The following is a 22,169-nucleotide window of genomic DNA, read 5'->3' as shown; positions in this document are numbered from 1 at the left end:
TGCGCCACCAATGATAATTAACGTCTTATACAAATACAGGAGGCGGTGCCCAGCCTATATGACAGGAAGCTGTGATCAGCGTCAGTTAACCCCTCAGGTGCGCCTTTTCATTGGCGGCAGTGGCAGCTTCTGATTAGAGCCCCAGCTGTGTAATCCCAGGGCTCTGATCGGTTACCATGGCAGCCAGGATGCTACTGAAGCCCTGGCTGCCATAGTCAGCTCCATGCTGCTGTGTGTACTATGCACAGGGCAGCAAGGAGAGTGTAAGATCCTATTCATCCTAATAGAGCTCTATTAGGGTGAATAGGACAAGGGATTAAAAGATCCCAGGTTTTAGCCCCTAAGGGGGAAATAGTTATTAAATAAAAGTAAAAAATAATAATATTAAGTATAAATCACCCCCTTTCCCAATTGTATATATAAACAATAAATTAATAAATAAACATATAACATATTGCCACGTCCGAAAAGTCTGAGATATTAAAATATATATATAAAAAAATTCTCCTATGTGGTGAACGCCGTAATGACATGCACAAAATATCTGTAAAAGTTATCGGCCCGAAAGTTCACAGTAGGGGTGGGCGGTATAGGCGATATAGGCGATATGCGATATGAATTTGGGCCACGATATGGATTTTCGCCATATCGCCTATATCGCCGGACCGCGATATGATCATTTTCTCCTGAGCCGGCCGACACAGCGGAGGGAGGAGGGGGGAGGAGGGAGTCCCTCCCTCCCCACTGTGCGCGGCTGCCGCTGAACACCAGTGAGGACAGAGTAGGAGGAGGAGGGGAGGGACTGTGGCCACTGCGCCACCAATGAATGTGCTGGCCATATCCCACAGGGTCCCCCTCCCCCCCATCATTGGTGGCAGTTTGCAGTTCCGATCGGTTACCATGGCAGCCAGGAGTCACGCTACTGAAGTCCTGGCTGCCATGGTATGTTAGTGAGCAGTGAGCAGCGCATTATACTCACGTGCGCTGTGGCCGCCGGTCGCTCCTTCTTCTGTCTGTGTGGCGGATTGCTAATGCTTACAGCATTAGCAATGCGCCGCACAGACCTATGAGAAAAAGGAGCAATCGGCGGCCACGGCGCACGTGAGTATAATGCTGCTCACTAACATACCATGGCAGCCAGGACTTCAGTAGCGTGACTCCTGGCTGCCATGGTAACCGATCGGAGCCCCAGCATTACACTGCTGGGGCTCCGATCGGAACTGCAAACTGCCACCCATGATGGGGGGGGGAGGGGGACCCTGTGGCCACTGCCACCAATGATTAATACTGGGGAGGGAGGGAGGGGGGTTTGCGTTACCAGAGGGGGCAGATCAGAGGCTGAGGGGGGGGGGATCAGGGGCTTGGGGGGGGGGGGCAGATCAGAGGCTGGGGGGGGCAGAGTAAAAAGTAAAAAAAAAAAAAGTTTAAACGCCCCCCCCCCAATATAGAAAACAATATATCGCAATATATATCGCATATCGCACATGCTTAAAATTATATCGCAATATAGATTTTAGGCCATATCGCCCACCCCTAGTTCACAGGTTATCTGTATCGGCTCTAAAAAAATCTATATCGGTCAATCCCTAGAATGAAACTCATTCCCTGAAGCAAAGGGAGTCATTTGGTGACAGAGCACAACATATAGAAGAAAGCTGCTGGCTCCATCCGCGAGGATGGCTGTCTAGTCACATAGAGGTCTAGCTCTGCGATGCGCCATCCTCTCCAGGCTGTTTTCTTTGCCTAGGTTACCAAATCCTTTAAGATATGTTCGAAAGACCCCTCATCCTGTAAGATCAGTTCAGAAAGAAAGACCCCTCATCCTCCTTCAGATCACCCTGTCCTCAATGTCCCATTGACAGTTTGACCCATAGTTTCTGGTGTCCTAGAAGATCATATTAAAGGGGTTGTCCTGTCAGGGCGCCTGCAGGAGAAAGGTAGAATATAAAAAAGCAGGTTAGCAGAGGAAGAATAGACTCCTGAATGGGAAACGTGAGGGGCCGATCAACAAGTGTCCAAGCAAAGCTCAAAAAATGTGTATCGGATACGGAACGAAAATACGGTTGTGTGCATGAGGCCTTATTCTGTAGCTGTGTCACGAAAAACACATGACCATGTTTCAGAATAAGCAAAATGCTAAAAATAAACAGCGATGAGTTTTACAGCATCAAAAAAACCATGGCTGCTTTCTACCAAAAACAGTGCTCCACAGGTCCCAAGGTTGTGTGTGGTACTGAAGCTCAGCCCGAATGGCTGCCACACTCTTCCCTGCATTTACCAAAGTGCATGTTATTGGTGCAGTTCGCTGTCATTTTCTAGTTATTATGGCAGTTATTACTAGATCAGGAAAGATATTAGCTGATTCTCATCATCCCGCATATGCTTAATTACACAGCGAAGCCGGAAGCCTCCTACTGACTGGATACTTCCAGCTCCATTACTCATTGCTACAAACAAGAAAATTGGATAGAAAAAAAAACTATCAAAGAAATTAAATTTAATGCAGGAAGGAAAATCATCATTTGCGGTTCAGCAAATGTACTAGTCACGGATTACAATAGTATAAAGCCTTAGGCCTCTTGCACACGATTGCGGTCCGGAATGCACGGGCACCGACCGCAGGGCAGCCGCATGCGGATCTCGACCCTATTCACTTGAATGGGGTCCGCGATCCGTCCGTTCCGCAAAAAGATAGGACAAGTTCTATCTTTTTGCGGAACGGAAGCACGGAACGGAACACCACAGAAGCACTCCATAGTGTTTCCGTAGGGTTCCGATCCGAGCTTCCGGACCGCATCTATGGATTCGCGGACCCATTCAAGTGAATGGGTCCGAATCCGTGATGCGGGATGCACACGGCCGGTGTCCCATGTATTGCTGACCCGCCGTATGCAGGCCGCAATACGGCCACAGGGGACACACGGTCGTGTGCAAGAGGCCTTAAACTGAGGAAGTCCTCATAATTTTATTAGCAGTAACTTCTGAAAGTACGTAAAGGCGTTATACAAAGGGATGGTGGACACCTTTATAAGCTTCTTGGACATCCCATTCCAAAACCATAACAGCATCACACCTGTCTACAGGTGGTGTGTGGTATTGCAGCTCCATGACATTCCCTTCCATGGATCTGAGCTGCAGATGTACCATAGTGGTAAATGCAAGAGTGGCTGCTATTCCGTGACTCGCTCTTCATTCACTGCCGTGGGACTTTTCAAAATGGCAGAGCGCGCTCGCTGAGCTGTTTTTGGAAGTCCCATAGCAGTGAATGGAGAGTACGCACGCATGTATGGTGTGCTCTCCTTCACTTCAGGGCCCCATTCTAGAGATAGGAGTGGGTCCCAGAGGTGGGAACGGGGATTCCAGAGGTCGGACCCAGACCTCTTGTTTATGCCACATCCCAGCGACATGCCATAAATGTTCCCAAATGGAATTCCCCTTTAATGGCTATACAGTGGCATACAGCAGGAATTCCTCCCAGCACATCCTGCAAACAGTGTGAACTGACCCTTACTATTCTAGTATTGCATTTACAGTCTCCAGACCTCACTGGGTAGATAAAAGTAAAATAATTCAAGAGCTGTTTCATTATGCCGTGCCTGATGTAATGGGGAAAATGATGACATTAGGCCCTTTCCGTATTTATTAGATCGTCTCCATTGACGGTAACGATGCAAGGAGAAGCAAACACACACACATCTCAAATGTTTGTTTCAAGACCCTTTTTTCCTAAATGCTTTTTCCTGTGATTTTCCATCTTCAGATTTTGTAAACATCAAACACCCAGAGAGAATATTCTGATATTTAATCTGTGTGAGTGTTCCCAGAGGAGCTCAGCGAGCTAACGAGTCATTACTAATTAATATCCAGTCCCTCCCCTGCAGAGGGATAGAGAGTACTGTGTCCTGACAGGAGGTATCGTAGCTCATGGGGTAGAAAAACATTCCGTTTTCACAAGTTATTCATGTTCTCACACTATGGGGGTCATTTATTAAGGCGGCGGTTTAGACTCCGGTCTTAATAACCCCTATAATAGCTGTCGGCGGATCCGCTGAAGTTATGAAGAGGTGCCACCACTTCTAAATATAAGCCTAAGTCTTACATTTAGACCATGTTCTACTCCTAAAACAGGCGTCAAAAATGATGAAAGAGACGGACCTGCCGGCTCGTCCCCTTCCCTGCGCATGCCCGCTTTAGACCTGACGTGATTGGGGAAAAGTCGCAGTCTTAGGTGCAAATAGCCTTTGTGCCACAATCTACGCCAGAAATACTCCTAATATATATATTTATTTCTGGATAGTAAATGACCCCCTACGTGCATAAACGTAATTCAAGACACAGCTATTTTGGCCTCCCTCTGGCAGGTTTGGCCTGTATGTCGGTTGCTTTCTTACCAATTGGGACAATTAGCGTGGGCAGGCCGGAGAGGCGGTTGCCCATTTGCCAAACTGCAGGGGGCCGCTGGCCGCTGTTAATTGTTAGCATTTCCATTCATTCTGTAGCAGGCAGCGCAGTGAGGATATCCCACCATCTCCATTCAGTGAGTCATTCACTGAATGGTGCTGCCAGGATGAGTGCACTGCTGCCACAGAGTGAATTGGCAGTGGGGCTGGTCGGGGGCATGGAGTCTAAATGAGGATTGGGGATTGGGGATTGGGAATGGAACCCCTTTGCGACCCCTGACGTAATACCACATCAGCGGAGTGCGAGAGATGTACAGTATGGAGTGGTGTCACCCTGCTGATCCTGCTCCATACGTTGCTGGGGTGTGGTTGTATAAAAAAGGGGTGTATCCACAGGTTAGGGGGCGCAATACTTGGCTTGCACCAGGTGCTGGCAGCACATGCTACTCCACTGGGCATACATACTCCTTGCTTGTTTTAACATGAGGGTGATAATGTAGTGTCCCACTACGTAAATGTGGGCACTACTCAAGGGTCAATTGGGTCACGTTGTTCTCCACCTCCTGTGGAACATGGTCATTGTATTTTGTATGGTATTTGTAATGTGTATTTTCCTGTTATCTCGTGTACCAGGCTTATTAGGGGTGTAGTTTCTCCTCCTAGGCAGTAGAGGGAGCTAGGGAAACCCCTAGTATATATAGACAGGTCCAGTTCAGGGAGGGAGAGTGAAGTTTGGGAGTGTGTAGGTAGAAGCCAGTGTGACTTTAGCCAAGGAGTAGCTGAAGATTAGCTTCTAACATGCAGCTAGATAGCCCAGGTTCCTAGCCAAATGTATCCAGCCAAGTAGTAAGCTGAAGGGCAGAAGGATATTTACAGCAAGAGGATTTATACCAGAGGAAGGTTTCCCTACCCAAGGATAAAGCCAGCAATAAGGCATACAGGCCTTGGAGAAAGCCAGACAGGATCTGAAGACAGTACAGCCTGATCTGTGAGTGTTTATTCCCTCTGTGTATCTTGCAAAGACTTTGCCTGCCATTTATGTGAAGCCTGCCTGTTATCAAGACCCTGCATATGAAACCAACTGAAACCTGTATATAGTTGAACTGTTCAGTAAAAAGGAGTTCTGGTTTACTATAACCGTGTGTACCTCAATTATTCCTACAATTAATCGGTGTGCCACCGTTACCAGCACTGGCGTCACAAACTATAAGGGATCTTGCCACCGGCACACTAAACCTCTAACACCCAGGGCACCTCACTTACCATCTGGCCTGATCCCTATTAAGGCCCTATGCACACGGCCGTGTTTCACAGCCGTGTGCGGGCCGTGGAACCGCGGCCTGGATCCCTTCTGAGAGCAGGAGCGCACGGCGTCACTGGTTGCTATGACGCCGTGCGCTCCCTGCTGCCGCCGCAATACAGTGATACACTGGTATGATCTATACCAGTGTATTACTGTTCTGTGCCGGCAGCAGGGAGCGCACGGCGTCATAGCAACCAGTGACGCCGTGCGCTCCTGCTCTCAGGAGGGATCCAGGCCGCGGTTCCACGGCCCGCACACGGCTGTGAAACACGGCCGTGTGCATGGGGCCTTACAGAGAGTGCCCCAGAGGATCTCAGTGCCAGCCTCTCCATCACTGCTGTACGCCTGCCCAGGGTATATAAAAACTGTGAGTACCAATAGCAACCCTCGGTCTGTTAACTGCCCCTGTGACCTCACCATCGCTCACCCTGCAGGACTGGCATACTGCAATAACATGAAGAAAAGTTCCTGTATTTCACCAGAGGGAAAGATGACAGTAACTATGATATTCCTTCCTGATGTCACCCGCAGCGTCCCCGTCCCCCCCCCAACCCTTCCCTTATACTCTGAATCGGGAAGTAAAACTTTTCATGCTGCTGTGTTACCTCGAATATTGCAGCTAGAATCTTGAGCCTGATACGATTTTCATAGTTACGATTCTTGGAGATGATAATAAGTAGGCCTCCATATCCTACCAGCAACTTGTATTACATATGTCCTTGGCAGTGAAGGAGTTAATGATAGAAGAGCACTTCAGAGGTTTTTATGGTTGAGTGCATACACAGAGGACAGCAGAGTAATGATTATAACATTGATGTTGTCCCAGACAAAGGATGTGGCTTATGATAGCGAGGGTAGGACACCTTAGAGGTCATCTAGAAAATCCAGCCTTGGAGAAAGAAAGGGATTCTGTCCAGAGCGTCCGATGTTCAGTCTTTAGCTTGCTGAACAAACTAGTAGATGAGCTCTGATTTCTATAGATAATACCACTGCTATATATACACGGACGAGGGGTTGTCATCATTGACAGACTGGGTCTGTGGGTGGCCACAGTTCATGCTCCCTGAAAGCCTGGCAAACAACTGATCTCGCTGGGGAAAATCGCACGCAGGTATTTCCCCTGCAGCTAACACTGCGCAGGGGAAATGTATTATAACGTGGCGGCCATTCAGATGAATGACACTATCCAATCAGAGATAACGGTTTCAGCCTGTATAGAGACACATCATGTTTACAAGGGGAATATTAGTGCGCAGTTGTCACCTTATTCATACATTTCCAGGGGGATAGCAGCAATGTTCTTTTCAGCTTAGGGAGAGTTCACATCACAGTTATTTTTCCATTCTTCCGATCCATCAGAAGAACAGAAAAGAAGAAAAAAACAGCCACGTGCCCATGCTGGGGACCGCAAATTGCATGGGCCGCAAATTGCACCATTCATGTGTCTGTGGGTGATGGGTCCGTGATCGGCAAGAGATGGTCCGCACCGTAAAATGATAGGGCATGTTCTATTTTTTACGGTGCAGAGGCATGGACCAAAATCCCACGGAAGCGCTTCATAGTGCTTTCATGGGTATGCGATACGTGCCTCCTCTCCGCATTGCTCCATATCTTGCGGATTGCGGAAGCATTCAATTCAAGGGGTATGTGGACTACAATACAGGGATGGGGCACACATGGGTCGTGTGCATGAGCCCTTACTGTGTGTGAAACCGAGTTTTATCTCATTCATTGGGTGCAGCTTGATTAGTCTCCATAGGGTTGAATGAACCTTTTAAGATTGGGCTCGTTTCAGGTACAAATCACTGAATAAAGTGGCCTAAATGGGAGCGAATGCTCAGAACATTTCCTCCTATTTAGTCCACTTTATTCAGTGATTTGTCTCTCTATGTATGAAATGTGCCATTTTTTTTTTATCTTTGGTAACATTCTGGTGCACCTGATAGCCTGTGTCACACTAGCCTGTTATAGGTGGGGCTCACAGCCTCCTCCCGTTGCATTTGTGATCTCACTTTGGGGGTTTGTGGAAGCTTGGCTTTAAGTTGGAGCTTAGCACCTATCAGACAGTGTTCACACACTATAGGTAGGTTTAGTGGTAGTTCTTGCGCCAACTGAGATACCTTGACGGGGTGCGCGGGCTCCGATATGTTCTTGAACGGAACATATTGGTTAAAGTCTCATTTTAACATCTAGCGTGAGGGTTTAGTATTTTTATTTGCATATACTCTAGTGCATCTTTGCAGTGATTTACTAGTTTCAGGTTCACCAAATAAAAATTAAAAAAAACGGACACGGATATCTGAATTTGGCTGGCATGAGAAAAAATGTTAATGTATTTATGCGAGGCAATAATACTCATTAACGTGCACAGAACTGTAATAAATACTCACAGTCCATCCAGCACATAAAGCTTTTCCAATCCGATTCCACATGACGCTTCAGGGATCACGCCCCCTTACTCATGCATCTCTTTCAAACATTTGGCTTTATTTCAATCCAAACTTTTTGGGAAATTTGGAACAAATTCCGAACCAGTAGAATTGACTCATTTATCCTTTATTCCAAAGGTATTGTGTCTTACATTTGACCCCCTCTCTCCCAAACTGCAACTTATCAATTCACTCCCATAACCAAAATGACTGACATTCTGTGCTGGCGGTCATGTGACTCCAGCGGTTCTGCTTTGATGCTGGCCTGCTGACGTCACGTAGACATCCTATAGGACGACTACTGTAACTCGATTTCCATTGAATAGAGAAGATCTTATTAGAGAGCTGATAGCGTTAGAATGGGGCCCCGCACCAACATGACCACCTTTGGTCGCATCAATATGAGAAGCTTATGATTATGTTGCTTTTCCTAATGCAGAGAGATAATGCACACAGTGATGTCACAGTGGTGGCGCAGCACAGGTAGAATGTTCACAAGTGAAGTCTGTGCCCCCATCCTATAGGATAACTCAATTTCCATTGACTGGATGCTATTAGAGAGCTGATGTATTAGACAGCTGTGAAGGTTGTTACTGCAGCTCCCGAGGACACATCTCTCCATCTGTGGCCTCTGCTTCCCTTTGTTTTACATAAAGCAGATCTCCAGTGATGATCGCTGGTGAGCAGTGCTGCTACAATGGTTACCATGAGCAGAACAGTGAATTTCCATGGGAGCCCTTCCATTTACTTTATACACGGGCAAGCATTGTTAGTAGTTTAGACCATTACTGGCTATGATAAGGCCGGGTCTCCACTGAGCAGCCGTCCCCTGGAGATCTAGCCTCATGTGGTGCATGTACATAAACCCTAGGGGCACATTTTAGTCTTTCCGTGGGCTGGAAAAGGTTAACCAGTGATGTGATTAGGATTTACAGGGTATGTTTAATGAAAAGTCATTTCAGACTTCTGTGCATTATTAATGCAGGTCCCAAATTAGCAGAGGTCCACACAGCCTGGCTATACAAATCAATTCATCCGTCTGAGGGCGGGGGGTGGGGGGAAAGACAGCTCGAAAAGCCAAAGGCATGAGGAATGGGAGTAACGATCGATAACGCAGCCATCCCTACTGGGCGGCAGAAATCTCAGCTGACCTGCATGGATAGTAACCTACAACTACTGTAACATGTCAGGGCTGCGAGACTGCATGAGCCTTATACTATCTATATATCCATCTATCTATTTTATGAGATAGCAGATAGATACATAGATAGATAATGAGATATATAGATAGATAATAATAAATAGATACATAGATAGGAGATAGATAAATAGATAGTTGGATAGATAGATACCGTAGCTAGATAGCTAGATAGATAATAGATAGGAGATAGATACAGTTCTGATCAAAAGTTTAAGACCACTTGAAAAATTGCAAAAAATCATATTTTACATTGTTGGATCTAAACAAGGTTCCAAGTAGAGCTTCAACATGCAACAAGAAGAAATGGGAGTGAGACAAAACATTTTTTGAGCATTCAATTAATTGAAAATAACGAATAAACTGAAACAGGCTGTTTTTCAGCTGATCCAAATTTTAGGACCACATGCCTTTAACCCCTTAAGGACCAGGCTCATTTTCACCTTAAGGACCAGGCCATTTTTTGCAAATCTGACCAGTGTCACTTTAAGTGCTCATAACTTTAAAACGCTTCGACTTACCCAGGCCGTTCTGAGATTGTTTTTTCGTCACATATTGTACTTCATGACACTGCTAAAATTGGGTCAAAAAAGTTAATTTTTTTGCATAAAAAAATACATTTTTTACCAAAAATTTTGAAAAATTAGCAAATTTCAAAGTTTCAGTTTCTCTACTTCTGTAATACATAGTAATACCCCCAAAAATTGTGATGACTTTACATTCCCCATATGTCTACTTCATGTTTGTAGCATTTTGGGAATGATATTTTATTTTTTGGGGATGTTACAAGGCTTAGAAGTTTAGAAGCAAATTTTGAAATTTTTGAGAAATCTTCAAAATCCCACTTTTTATGGACCAGTTCAGGTTTGCAGTCATATTGTGAGGCTTAGATAATAGAAACCTCCCAAAAATGACCCCATTCTAGAAACTACACCCCTCAAGGTATTCAAAACAGTTTTTTCAAACTTTATTAACCCTTTAGGTCTTCCACAAGAGTTGATGGCAGATGGAGAAACAATTTTGAAATTTCTATTTTTTGGAAAATTTTCCAATATAATCAATTTTTTCCAGGAGTAAAACAAGGGTTAACTGCCAAACAACACTCAAAATGGGTTGCCCTGATTCTGTAGTTTGCAGAAACACCCCATATGTGGTCGTAAACTACTGTTTGGCCGAACGGTAGCACATAGAAGGAGGGGAACACCATATGGGTTTTGGAAGGCAGATTTTGCAGGACTGGTTTTGTTTATACCATGTCCCATTTGAAGCCCCCTGTTGCACCCCTAGAATAGAAATTTCAAAAAAGTGACTCCATCTAAGAAAGTACACCCCTCAAGGTATTCAAAACTGGGTTTACAAACTTTGTTAACCCTTTAGGTGTTCCACAAGACTTAATGGCAGATGGAGAAACAATTTTGAAATTTCTATTTTTTGGAAAATTTTCCAATATAATCAATTTTTTCCAGGAGTAAAACAAGGGTTAACTGCCAAACAACACTCAAAATGGGTTGCCCTGATTCTGTAGTTTGCAAAAACACCCCATATGTGGTCGTAAACTACTGTTTGGCCGAACGGTAGCACATAGAAGGAGGGGAACACCATATGGGTTTTGGAAGGCAGATTTTGCAGGACTGGTTTTGTTTATACCATGTCCCATTTGAAGCCCCCTGTTGCACCCCTAGAATAGAAATTTCAAAAAAGTGACTCCATCTAAGAAAGTACACCCCTCAAGGTATTCAAAACTGGGTTTACAAACTTTGTTAACCCTTTAGGTGTTCCACAAGAGTTAATGGCAGATGGAGAAACAATTTAGAAATTTCTATTTTTTGGAAAATTTTCCAATATAATCAGTTTTTTCCAGGAGTAAAACAAGGGTTAACTGCCAAACAAAACTCAAAATGGGTTGCCCTGATTCTGTAGTTTGCAAAAACACCCCAAATGTGGTCGTAAACTACTGTTTGGCTAAACGGCAGGACATAGAAGAAGGGGAACGCCATACGGTTTTTGGAAGGCAGATTTTGCTGGACTGGTTTATTTACACCATGTACCCTTTCAAGCCCCCTGATGCACCCCTAGAGTAGAAACTCCATAAAAGTGACCCCATCTAGGAAACTACGGGATAAGGTGGTTGTTGTTTTGGGACAATTTTTGGGGTAAATTAGATTTTTGGTTGCTCTATATTACTCTTTTTTGAGGCAATGTAACAAAAAAATTTAATTCTAAAATTGTTTCTACATTCGCTATTTAGTTTTGTGGAACACCTAAAGGGTTAACATAGTTTGTAAAGTAATTTTTGAATACCTTGAGGGGTGTAGTTTCTTAGATGGGGTCACTTTTTTGGAGTTTCTAGTCTAGGCTACATCAGGGGGGCTTCTAATGGGACATGGTGTAAAAAAAAAAAACTGTCCATCAAAATCTGCCTTCCAGAAACCGTATGGAGTTCCCTTCGTTCTATGCCCTGCCGTGCGGCTATATAGCCATTTACGACCACATATGGGGTGTTTCTGCAAACTACAGAATTGGGGCAATAAATGTTTAGTTTTGTTTGGCTGTTAACCCTTGCTTTATTACCGGCAAAATGGATTTAAATTTAAATTTTGCCCAAAAATAGGTGTTTTGGCACCGTTTTTATTTTATATTTTTAACACCGTTCATCCGAGGCGTTTGGTAAAAAGTTATTTTTATAGCGACGACTTTTACGCACGCGACGATGCCCAATATGTATGGCTCTCAGACTTTGGAGACACTAAGCAGGCATCCTAAAACTGCGGCCCTCCAGATGTTGTAAAACTACAATTCCCACCATGCCCTGATGATGGCTGTAGGTTGTCTGGGCATGCTGGGAGTTATAGTTTTACAACATCTGGAGGGCCGCAGTTTGAGGATGCCTGCACTAAAACTAATATTTTTTGGGGAAAGAAAAATTTTTTCGTGTCTCCAAAGTCTGAGAGCCATAGTGTTTTATGTTCTCTAGTGAACTGTTGGGGATTATAAAAATTTAGTACTCCATGGAAGTGTGATACTCCCTGAAGCAATCGATAATGCAGAGGCCCGGATGATCGGGGCACGTGTCACATTGAGTTGTGGTGTCCTTCCGTATCCCCCTCTTGTGACACACTCTGCACTTTTTTTGGGTTCGTCCCTTCTTTCCAGTATGGGGGACCACACCTGGAAAGTGTTGGCCAGGGACGATCCGGGCGCCTCCAGTTCCCGAGGTACTCCGGCCTGCTCTTTCCCGGTCCGAAAAGATCAGGTCTTTGAGGACTGCCTCATAGAATTGGAGGAATGTCCCTGTGCTGCCAGCGCTTCGGGATAGTACAAAAGAGTTGTACATGGCAACCTGCACCATGTAGACCGCAACTTTTTTGTACCATGCCCGGGTTTTGCGCATGGCGTTATATGGCGTGAGGACTTGATCAGAGAGATCAACTCCTCCCATATACCGATTGTAGTCGACGATACAATCGGGCTTGAGGACCGTTGCCGCGGTACCTCGCACAGGGACTGGGGTGGTGCTGTTACCGTGGATTGTGGACAGCATAAGGACATCCCTATTGTCCTTATACCTGACCAGCAACAGGTTTCCACTGGTAAGTGCACGGGTCTCACCCCTGGGGATAGGTACCTGGAGGGGGTAGGCAGGGAGGCCGCGTTGATTTTTCCGCACGGTCCCACAAGCGAACGTGGATCTGGCGGCAAGGGACCTGAACAAGGGAATGCTGGTATAAAAGTTGTCCACGTACAAGTGGTAACCCTTATCCAGCAGTGGGTACATAAGGTCCCACACGAGTTTCCCGGTAACACCCAGAGTGGGGGGACATTCTGGTGGTTGAATCCGGGAATCTCGCCCCTCGTACACACGAAATTTGTAAGTGTACCCTGAGGTACTCTCACAAATTTTGTATAGCTTCACGCCATACCTCGCCCGCTTTGTGGGAATGTATTGGCGGAAACTGAGTCTCCCCTTGAACGCAACGAGAGACTCATCAACCGCGACCTCCCTTCCAGGTACGTAGGCCTGCTGAAATGTGGCCCCAAAGTGATCGATGACCGGCCGTATCTTGTACAGCCGGTCATAGGCAGGATCACCTCGGGGTGGACATGCTGCATTATCGGAATAATGCAGACATTTCCGGATGGCCTCAAACCGGTGACGTATCATGACCATACTGTACAGTGGGGTCTGGTACAGGACGTCCCCACTCCAGTATTGCCTGACACTGGGTTTTTGGACTAGACCCATATGCAGCACGAGGCCCCAAAATGTCCTCATCTCGGCTGCACTGACCGGCGTCCAGCCACCGGGTCTAGCCAAAACTGAGCCTGGGTTTTGAGCGACGAACTGTTGGGCGTACAGATTCGTCTGCTCCACCATCAAATTCACCAGTGGGTTACTGAAAAAAAAACTAAAAAAGTCTATTTCAGTAAACCCCACTGTGGGAATCTGGATTCCAGGATTGCCAGCGAAATCCGGAATCTCAGGCTCAAAGTCCACTGGGGGACACCAGCTAAGTTCATCGGCAGGGGGCTCCGGTGAACTTATTTGGTGGGCCGGGAAACCAGTACGAACCCCAGGGCGGCTCGTACTAGGGTGGGCCACAGGATCCCTAGCATGTGTGGCCCCTGGCTCCGCCTGGCGGCGTCTCCGCTGCCTTGGTGGCTCATCGTCATCCGATGATGATGAGGAGGATGCGGATGACAAAAGGAACGTGGGGTCATCCTCATCCTCACTGGGGCTCTCAGAGTCGGAGGCAATCTGGGCATATGCCTCCTCGGCCGAGAACACCCGGCGGGCCATGGGTGTGTGTGTGTGCGTGTGTATGTGCGTGCGTGTAAACCTTTATTCTATGTGCGTGTGTGTGGGGGCACGGGTGTTCACGTACTAAAAAGTCCAGGCAAAAAAAAGTGTTAGGAAAAAAAAAAAAAAAAAAGTTCAAACTTGCTGATCTGCGGTTCAACGCTGATCAGCGGTCGGTGGGGTGGTGGGGCGGGCGATGCGCTAACAGTGGACGGACGCTAAAAAGTGCCGGCCAGTCAGCGCACGCAGAAAAAAAAAAAAAGTGGTGGGGGAAGGGTCTGGTGGTGGGGGGAGGGGGTTGGTGGGGGGGGGGGGGGGGGGGCTGGTGGTGGGGGGGATGCGGGGGGGGCAAGTGGCAGGGGGGGTCTGGGGTCTGAAAGTTGAAAAAAAAAAGTTTGGAATAAATGTGCTTTTTTTTTTTTTCTAACTTTTCCCTTCTATCCCTGCCTAAAGGTGCCTCTCCCTCACTGACCCTAACCTACCTGGGTGGCGATGGGTGCAGGAGGGTGATGGATGCCGTTTTAGGGGGACACAGGAGCTGGTGCTGGACGATGCTGCACGGTCAGGGTGCTGGACAGGAAGAGGAGGGGAGAGAGGAGCGCAGGAAGTTTGAATCTCGCGCCTCTCTCCCCTGCACCAATCAGCACCCTGGACAGCGGCGTTCAGCACCAGGGCCAGCTCCGCCTCTGCAAATCCTCGGACTGCGATTGGTGGTGTAAAATTACGCCACCGATCGCAGTCTTTTTCCGGTTCGGGTCACAGGACACCCGAATGGACCGGAAACGCAGAAAACCGCAGGTCTGAATTGACCTGCGGTTTTCTGCGATCGCCGATACGGGGGGTCCAATGACCCCCCCCTGCGTTGTTACGGGATGCCGGCTGAATGATTTCAGCCGAAATCCCGTTTCGATTAACCCCCGCGGCGCCGGAATTCAGATTTTAAGTCAGGACGTACCGGTACGTCCTCGGTCCTTAAGGACTCGGGAAATAGGGCGTACCGGTACGTCCTCGGTCCTTAAGGGGTTAAAAGGCCAAATCTGTGCAAAGATGTGGATTCAGTGTAATTTTCTGTCAGGTAGTCACACGTTGTGATGGCAAAGGCAAAAAAAACTCCCCCTTTTTTAACGTGGTCGGGTTGTTGAACTGCATAAGCAGGGTCTCTCACAGTGCGCCATCGCTGCTGAGGTGGGGCGCAGTAAGACAGTCATTTGGAACTTCTTAAATGATCCTGAGGGTTATGGAACAAAAAATGTCATCAGCACTGAGCCGGAGGATCCAATGGGCTGTCCGTCAAGACACTGGACGATTCTCAACCCAAATTAAGGCCCTTACTGGTGCTGACTGCAGCCCCATAACCATCAGACGCCATCTGAGACTAAAGGGCTTAAAAAACAAAAAAACGTCTTCAAAGACCTCGTCTCCTTGAACGCCACAGAACTGCTTGTTTGGACTTTGCAAGAGAGCACCAAACATGGGACATTCAAAGGTGGAGGAAAGTTTTATTCTCTGATGAGATTTTTTTTTTACCTTGATGGTCCTGATGGTTTCCAATGTTACTGGCATGACAAGCAGCTCCCACCTGAGATGTTTTCTACGCGCCACAGTGGAGGGGGCGCCATAATGGCCTGGGGTGCTTTTCCCTTCAGTGGAACAATGGAGCTTCAGGAAGTGCAGGGGCATCAAACGGCCTCTGGCTATGTCCAGATGTTGCAGCGAGCATTCCTCATGACTGAGGGCCCTCGTCTGTGTGGTAACGACTGGGTTTTTCAACAGGACAACGCTACAGTACACAATGCCCGCAGGACAAGGGACTTCTTCTAGGGGAATAACATCACTCTTTTGGCCCATCCTGCATGTTCCCCTGATCTAAATCCAATTGAGAACCTTTGGGGATGGATGGCAAAGGAAGTTTACAAAAATGGACAACAGTTCCAGACAGTAGATGACGTTCGTGCGGCCGTCTTCACCACTTGGAGAAATGTTCCCACTCACCTCATGGAAACGCTTGCATCAAGCATGCCAAAACAAATTTTTGAAGTGATAAACAATAACGGCGGAGCTACTGATTACTCAGTTCATGTTTGGAAGTTGGATTTCTGTTTAGAGGCTGTATATTTTTTTGGAACTTCTGATCAGCTGAAAAACAGCCTGTTTTAGTTTATTCGTTGTTTTCATTAAATTAAATGCTCAAAAAATGTTTTGTCTCACTCCCATTTCTTCTTGTTGCATGATGAAGCTCTACATGGAACCTTGTTAAGATCCAGAAATGCTAAATATGATTTTTTGCCATTTTCAGGACTGTAGATAGACAGACGAGCATGCACTGTACACATCTGTTATCTGCAATGCTCCAATTAGTAGCAGGACTGTTGGCTGATATTTTACTGTAATATCCAGAAATCTTAGTGTAAAGAACATAAAGGGGTTGTCTCATTTTAGACACTGGTGGCACATCGCTCCAGAATGGGACCCCCAGAGTGAGTGGAGAGCAGCCGTGTATGTCTGGCCACCCTCTATTTATTTCCATGAGTCTGTCACAAATAGCCGAGCACTGGCTGCGCTTGTGCAGTGTGCTTTCTATTCAACCTGACAGCTTCTTTAGGGTCCATTCAGACGTCCGTGTTTTGTGTTCTGCAAATTGCGGATCCTCAAAACACAGATACTGGCCGCATGTGTTACGCATTTTTGCGGACCGCACACGGCCGGCCCCATGATAGAAATGCCTATTTTTGTCCGTGATTGCAGACAAGAATGGGACATGCTCTATCTTTTTTTGCGGGGCTGCAGAACGGAACTAAGGATGCGGACATTACACGGTGTGCTGTCCGTATCTTTTGGGGCCCCATTGAATTGAATGGGTCCACACCTGTTCCGCATAATTGTGGATCGGATGTGGAGCCAGAAATACGGACGAGTGATTGGACCCTTAAGTTGTACTGTAATATGTCTTCAGCCTCAGTTTTTCCCCATTAAAGTTACACAAAGGATTCATAACTACATTTGGAAACTATAATCATGTTTTTTTACATTTGATGTAACAGCATAGGTTTCTATAGAAAAAAAATCCTAGACCTGCTATTTTTGCAGCCATATTTACAATGTGGTCATGGGGCAGCGACATTCTACACCACTGCCTGCCCTTGGTCCTCGTTTACATTTCCAATTTTCACTGATGTGTGCTGTCCGCATTTTTTAAATGTGTCTGTTCACACATCAGTATTTTATTACTGACCGTGGGTCAGTGAAAAAAATCACGCAGACATGCACTACTTGCAAATATGCCCATTATAGTCTATGGGTCTGTGAAAAAACACTAACACAACACAGACGGCGTCCATGTTGCATCCGTTTTTAGTACGTTTTTCACTGACTGCTTATAGGAGATGCTTTTGAAATTCATTTTCAGGTGAGCAGCAACTGTGGAATACAGATGACGGAGGGCAAAAAATGGACACATGGACCACACACAGATCCTTATAGAAACATAGAATGTGCCGGCAGATAACTATTTGGCCCATCTAGTCTGCCCAATATACTGAATCCTATGAATAGTCCCTGGCCCTATCTTATATGAAGGATGGCCTTATGCCTGTCCCATGCATGCTTAAACTCCTTCACTGTATTTGCAGCTACCACTGCAGGCTATTCCATGCATCCTTCACAGACATCTCCACGGATGAAACACAGGCTGATTTTTTTCACGGGCATCAAACTGACAAGGAAATGTGAATGAGGCCTAACAGAGTAGGATTCACAGAGAAATCATCAGTGACTGCCCTACACTTAGGGATAGTGTGGACAAGTAGGTTGTTTCTCGTTACAGCCTGTGCCATTGGTGGATCGCAGGTCGGTGCACACTGTAGGCCTCATGCACACAACTGTATGTTGTGTCTGTGTCCAATCTGCCTTTTTTGCAGATTGCACAGACCCACTCATTTTTATGGGTCCCCCCCAAAAAACAAACCCCAAAAAAACGGACAGCACATGGATGTCATCGGACATGGATACAATATACAGTTGTGTGCATGACCTAAATGGTAAGTGTTGGGGGTAGCCAGAGGTGGTGCAGCCCAGGTGTTGTATGGCGAATCTGTCTATACATTGAAGTAGAGGCCGGACTAATCACTGTATATCTCGTCAGATGAATGGATTTGTAATAAAACAAGACTTATTTTTCTAGGTGGTTTTCTTATTTTAGGAGGGCTTTTTGGTGTTTATTCGCTATGCTGTTCTCTGTCTGCTTGGTGTCACCAGTTAGGTAGTACAAGCAATCCATGCAGGATGACGCTGTGTGCTTCGTACTATCCGCGAGACGAGCCTGCAGTCTATCACTGTTCTCTCAGGTCCAGATCCCCGATCTCTCCTTTTATAAGGCCTGTATAGTGCGGCAGTCTGTTTCCTGTCGGCCTGCTTTGTGTCGTAGCATCCTCTGCCTCATATCCCACTGGATCAGGCCTTTCCATCATGAGTATATGAAGGGTCTGCTCAATGTCATGAGGCTCCGCACAGGTGACATTTAGAGAGAGTGGTTTATATAGGGATGGTGTTAGTCTTACCTGACATTGTACAGCCGGAAGCAAGTGGAAAATCTGACAGGCTCCGGGTGTGAAGCTGAGCAGCCATCAATATAATATTGTACAATCCATGGGATATTAAGGCTACTTTCACACTTGCGGCAGAGTGATCCGGCAGGCAGTTCTGTCGTTGGAACTGCCTGCCGGATCTGTCAAAACATAGGCCAACTGATGGCCTTTGTAAGACTGGTCAGGATTCTGATCCGTCTTACAAATGCATTGAAATGCCGGATCCGTCTTTCCAGTGTCATCTGGAAAAAAACGGATCCAGCATTTATTTTTTTCACCTTTTTTTCGGTCTGTATATGTGCAGACCGGAAGGACGGATCTGGCACTAATATATCCCTATGGAAAAAAAATTCCATATCTGGCATTTAGGCAAGTGTTTTTTTTGGGCTGGAGATAAAACCGTAGCATGCTGCGGTATTATCTCTGTCCTGATCAGTCAAAAAGACTGAACTGAAGACATCCTGAACGGATTACTCGCCATTCAGAATGCATGGGGATAAAACTGATCAGTTCTTTTGCGGTATTGAGCCCCTAGGATGGAACTCAATGCCGGAAAAGAAAAACCGCTAGTGTGAAAGTGCCCTTACCCCACGTTACAGAGGCAGCTTTCCTTCTCTAGCAGGTGAGCTAATCTGCATCTCCTCTCCATCTTCCTCAGGAATTATTGCATGGCCTGTAAGCCTCCCTACGCCACCTCTAGCGCTCTCCACAAAGAGACATACAGGGGGTCATTTATTATTATATATACGCCATTGGCATATATCTGTTGCAGATTCAGTGGCAAAGGGGATTTGTGGCTGAATCTGCCCGTGGGTATGGAATGGGGCAGTCTAGCCGGCCCATCTCATTCATCATTTCCTACGTTTTAGGCACCTCTACATAACTTAGGCTATGGGATCTCCCAGTGGGCGTACCTGCACGTTTTGGGCAGGTACATGCGCTCTGGGTTTCTCTGAAGCCGTGGCCATCTTTGTTATGGTGTCCTATGCTTATAGTGTTAATCCCATCTCTCGCGAGAGGACGGACTTGCAGCGCTTGCGCAGGCCGCATTTCCTGACGCCGACTGGATCCTGCTTATCTCCGGCACCACGGGAGACTGCTCAACTTTTTTATAAGTTTTTATTGAACACCTCTTGTACACCTGATTTTCTTTTTATATTATAATCACGTCCCTTCACTAATCATGGATATATAATGGCTTTTATGTGGATATTTTTTATTATAGACACTTTTATAAATCACGCAATGGAAGATGATGAATTATGTCATGGATAAGATGAATTTGTACACTTTTATATTTGAAGATTTTCTTTATAATCATGAATTTTAGATCAATTCTGTAATTAAATTTTTTTTAATTGAGTTTTCCATATATGTATTGCACTTTGCACTTGTCACTACAGCTTGAGTAGAGCTGAAACTCAAGCTGTAGTGACAAGTGCAAAGTGCAATACATATATAGAAAACTCAATTAAAAAAAATGTAATGACAGAATTGATCTAAAATTCATGATTATAAAGAAAATCTTCAAATATAAAAGTGTACAAATTCATCTTATCCGGATTTGTAGACAAATCCGGATGTGGATCCATCTCACAAATTCATTGCAAGAACGGATCCGTCTGTCCGTTTGTCATACGGACAAACGGATCCTTTTCCATTTTCCCCCCCACATTTTTAAAGGTCTGCGCATGTGTAGACCGGAAGGACGAATCCGGCATTGCAATATTTTCAATGCCGGCACTAATAGATTCCTATGGAAATAAATGCCGGATCCGGCATTCAGGCAAGTGTTCCGTTTTTTGGGCCGGAGATAAAACTGTAGCAGCTGCGATATTATCTCCGTCCTGAACAGTCAAAAAGACTGAACTGAAGACATCCTGATAGATCCTCAACGGATTGCTCTCCATTCAGAATGCATTGGGATAAAACTGATCAGTTCTTTTCCGGTATTGAGCCCCTAGGACGGAACTCAGTGCCGGAAAAGAATAACGCTAGTGTGAAAGTACCCTTACTTAGTATATCCAGTCTTTTGAAGGGATTGCACCCGCCGATTTCTGTGTGCTGCTCTTTATTTTTTCATATATATATATATATATATATATATATAGTAGAAATATTTTTGCAGTTGATTTACTCAAATTTCAATTATCTTCTTTTTCTAGTTTCTGTGTCTAAAAAATATCCGAACATTCCTGTCTGTGTGCTGTGAAGCCTTCAGCATGAAGAAAAATGACCTCTTTGAAGCATTTGACTTATTTGATGTACGAGATTTTGCAAAGGTATGTCATTTTATAATAATGTGTGGTTTGCATTGCCTGATATACAACAGAGATCCTTTCTTCACTCTACATAATCCACAATTCTGTTCTGATTTCTCACTGCATCCTCATAGCACCCAGGGCTCATTATTCTTAAAGGGAGTCTGTCACCTCCAAAATCTGTTCCAGAGTAAGCTTATTACCGTGTAGGGAAGGTGCCCTGAAAGAAAACCACACCTTTGTCCTCTGATCCTGAGATATGTATAATTTTAAGGGTTTTGGTGTGCGGTGTGCAGGTGCACCATCGCTCCGCCAGTAACATCGTCAAGGTTACCCCTTCTTGTTTGATTGACAGTCCCTGAGATTTTCGAGTTGTAAATGATGATGTGGGGGAAGCCCTGAATATGGTTAACTGAAAATCCTGGCAGTGTGCTTACTGTGATTCCAGAAAAAAGTAAAACTCTAAATTCCACTCATAGTCAAAATGATGAAATGATGGTTTCCTTTAGCCACCACTAGGCATAGCTTACTGTATAATATTTAAACCTAATATACGCTTGGTGTTGGCTGAAGGCAGACAGAGCTCCTTGTATGTGCAGAGCTCTAACATAGTGCAAACCTAAAAGTATTTTAAGAACTTAATGGGGTTGTCGTCTGGGTTCAGAGTTGAACCCCTGGACATATCCCTGTCTTCACTCCTCGGGCCCCCCCATGAGCATCGGAACATTTTTTATGCTCCCCCTTAAACTGCGCTTTATCGCAAAGGGCATAGGCTTTCTTGTTTACATTTTTACACTGCTAGGCGGAGGCTTCCGCCTGGCAGTGTTCCTGGTGACGTCACCAGCACTGATGGGTGGGCTTTACCGCTGCCCTAGCCATTTTACAGGCTAGGGCAGTGCTAAAGCCTTCCCATAAGTGCTGGTGACGTCACCTGGCTCACTTCTGGGCAGAAGCCTCTGCCTGGCTTACCCTATGGAGAGCCCGGGACATCACCGGACCTTCTAGAAATGCTTTTGCCCTCTGAACAATACCTTTAACCAAAAACAGAAAATTAGACTGAAACCAGTCAGGTTATTTGTGTGTACAAGGGGAGCCGTCAGCCATCCTGTGTGGTGATCAGGACTCTCAATGTCTCCCCTAGGAGTCCTGTCAAGATTTCCAAATCATATAAACTTACTGGGGACAAACCTACTGCAA

General features: G+C 45.8%; 1 protein-coding gene across 2 annotated transcripts in view; it reads left to right on the top strand.

Moving 5' to 3' along the window:
- VAV3 (vav guanine nucleotide exchange factor 3) overlaps positions 1-22,169 on the top strand; it is a 207,952-nt gene that overhangs the window by 44,220 nt on the left and 141,563 nt on the right. For both annotated transcript variants that reach the window (XM_044302172.1, XM_044302173.1), the window contains exon 2: positions 20,877-20,993. In XM_044302172.1, the coding sequence (XP_044158107.1) occupies positions 20,877-20,993 (117 nt within the window). The remainder of the gene's footprint in view (positions 1-20,876; positions 20,994-22,169) is intronic.

This window comes from Bufo gargarizans, chromosome 7, assembly GCF_014858855.1.
Source record: "Bufo gargarizans isolate SCDJY-AF-19 chromosome 7, ASM1485885v1, whole genome shotgun sequence".
NCBI lineage: Eukaryota > Metazoa > Chordata > Amphibia > Anura > Bufonidae > Bufo > Bufo gargarizans.
Note: the sequence above shows the minus strand (reverse complement) of the source record. Positions and strands in the feature narration are given on the sequence as shown.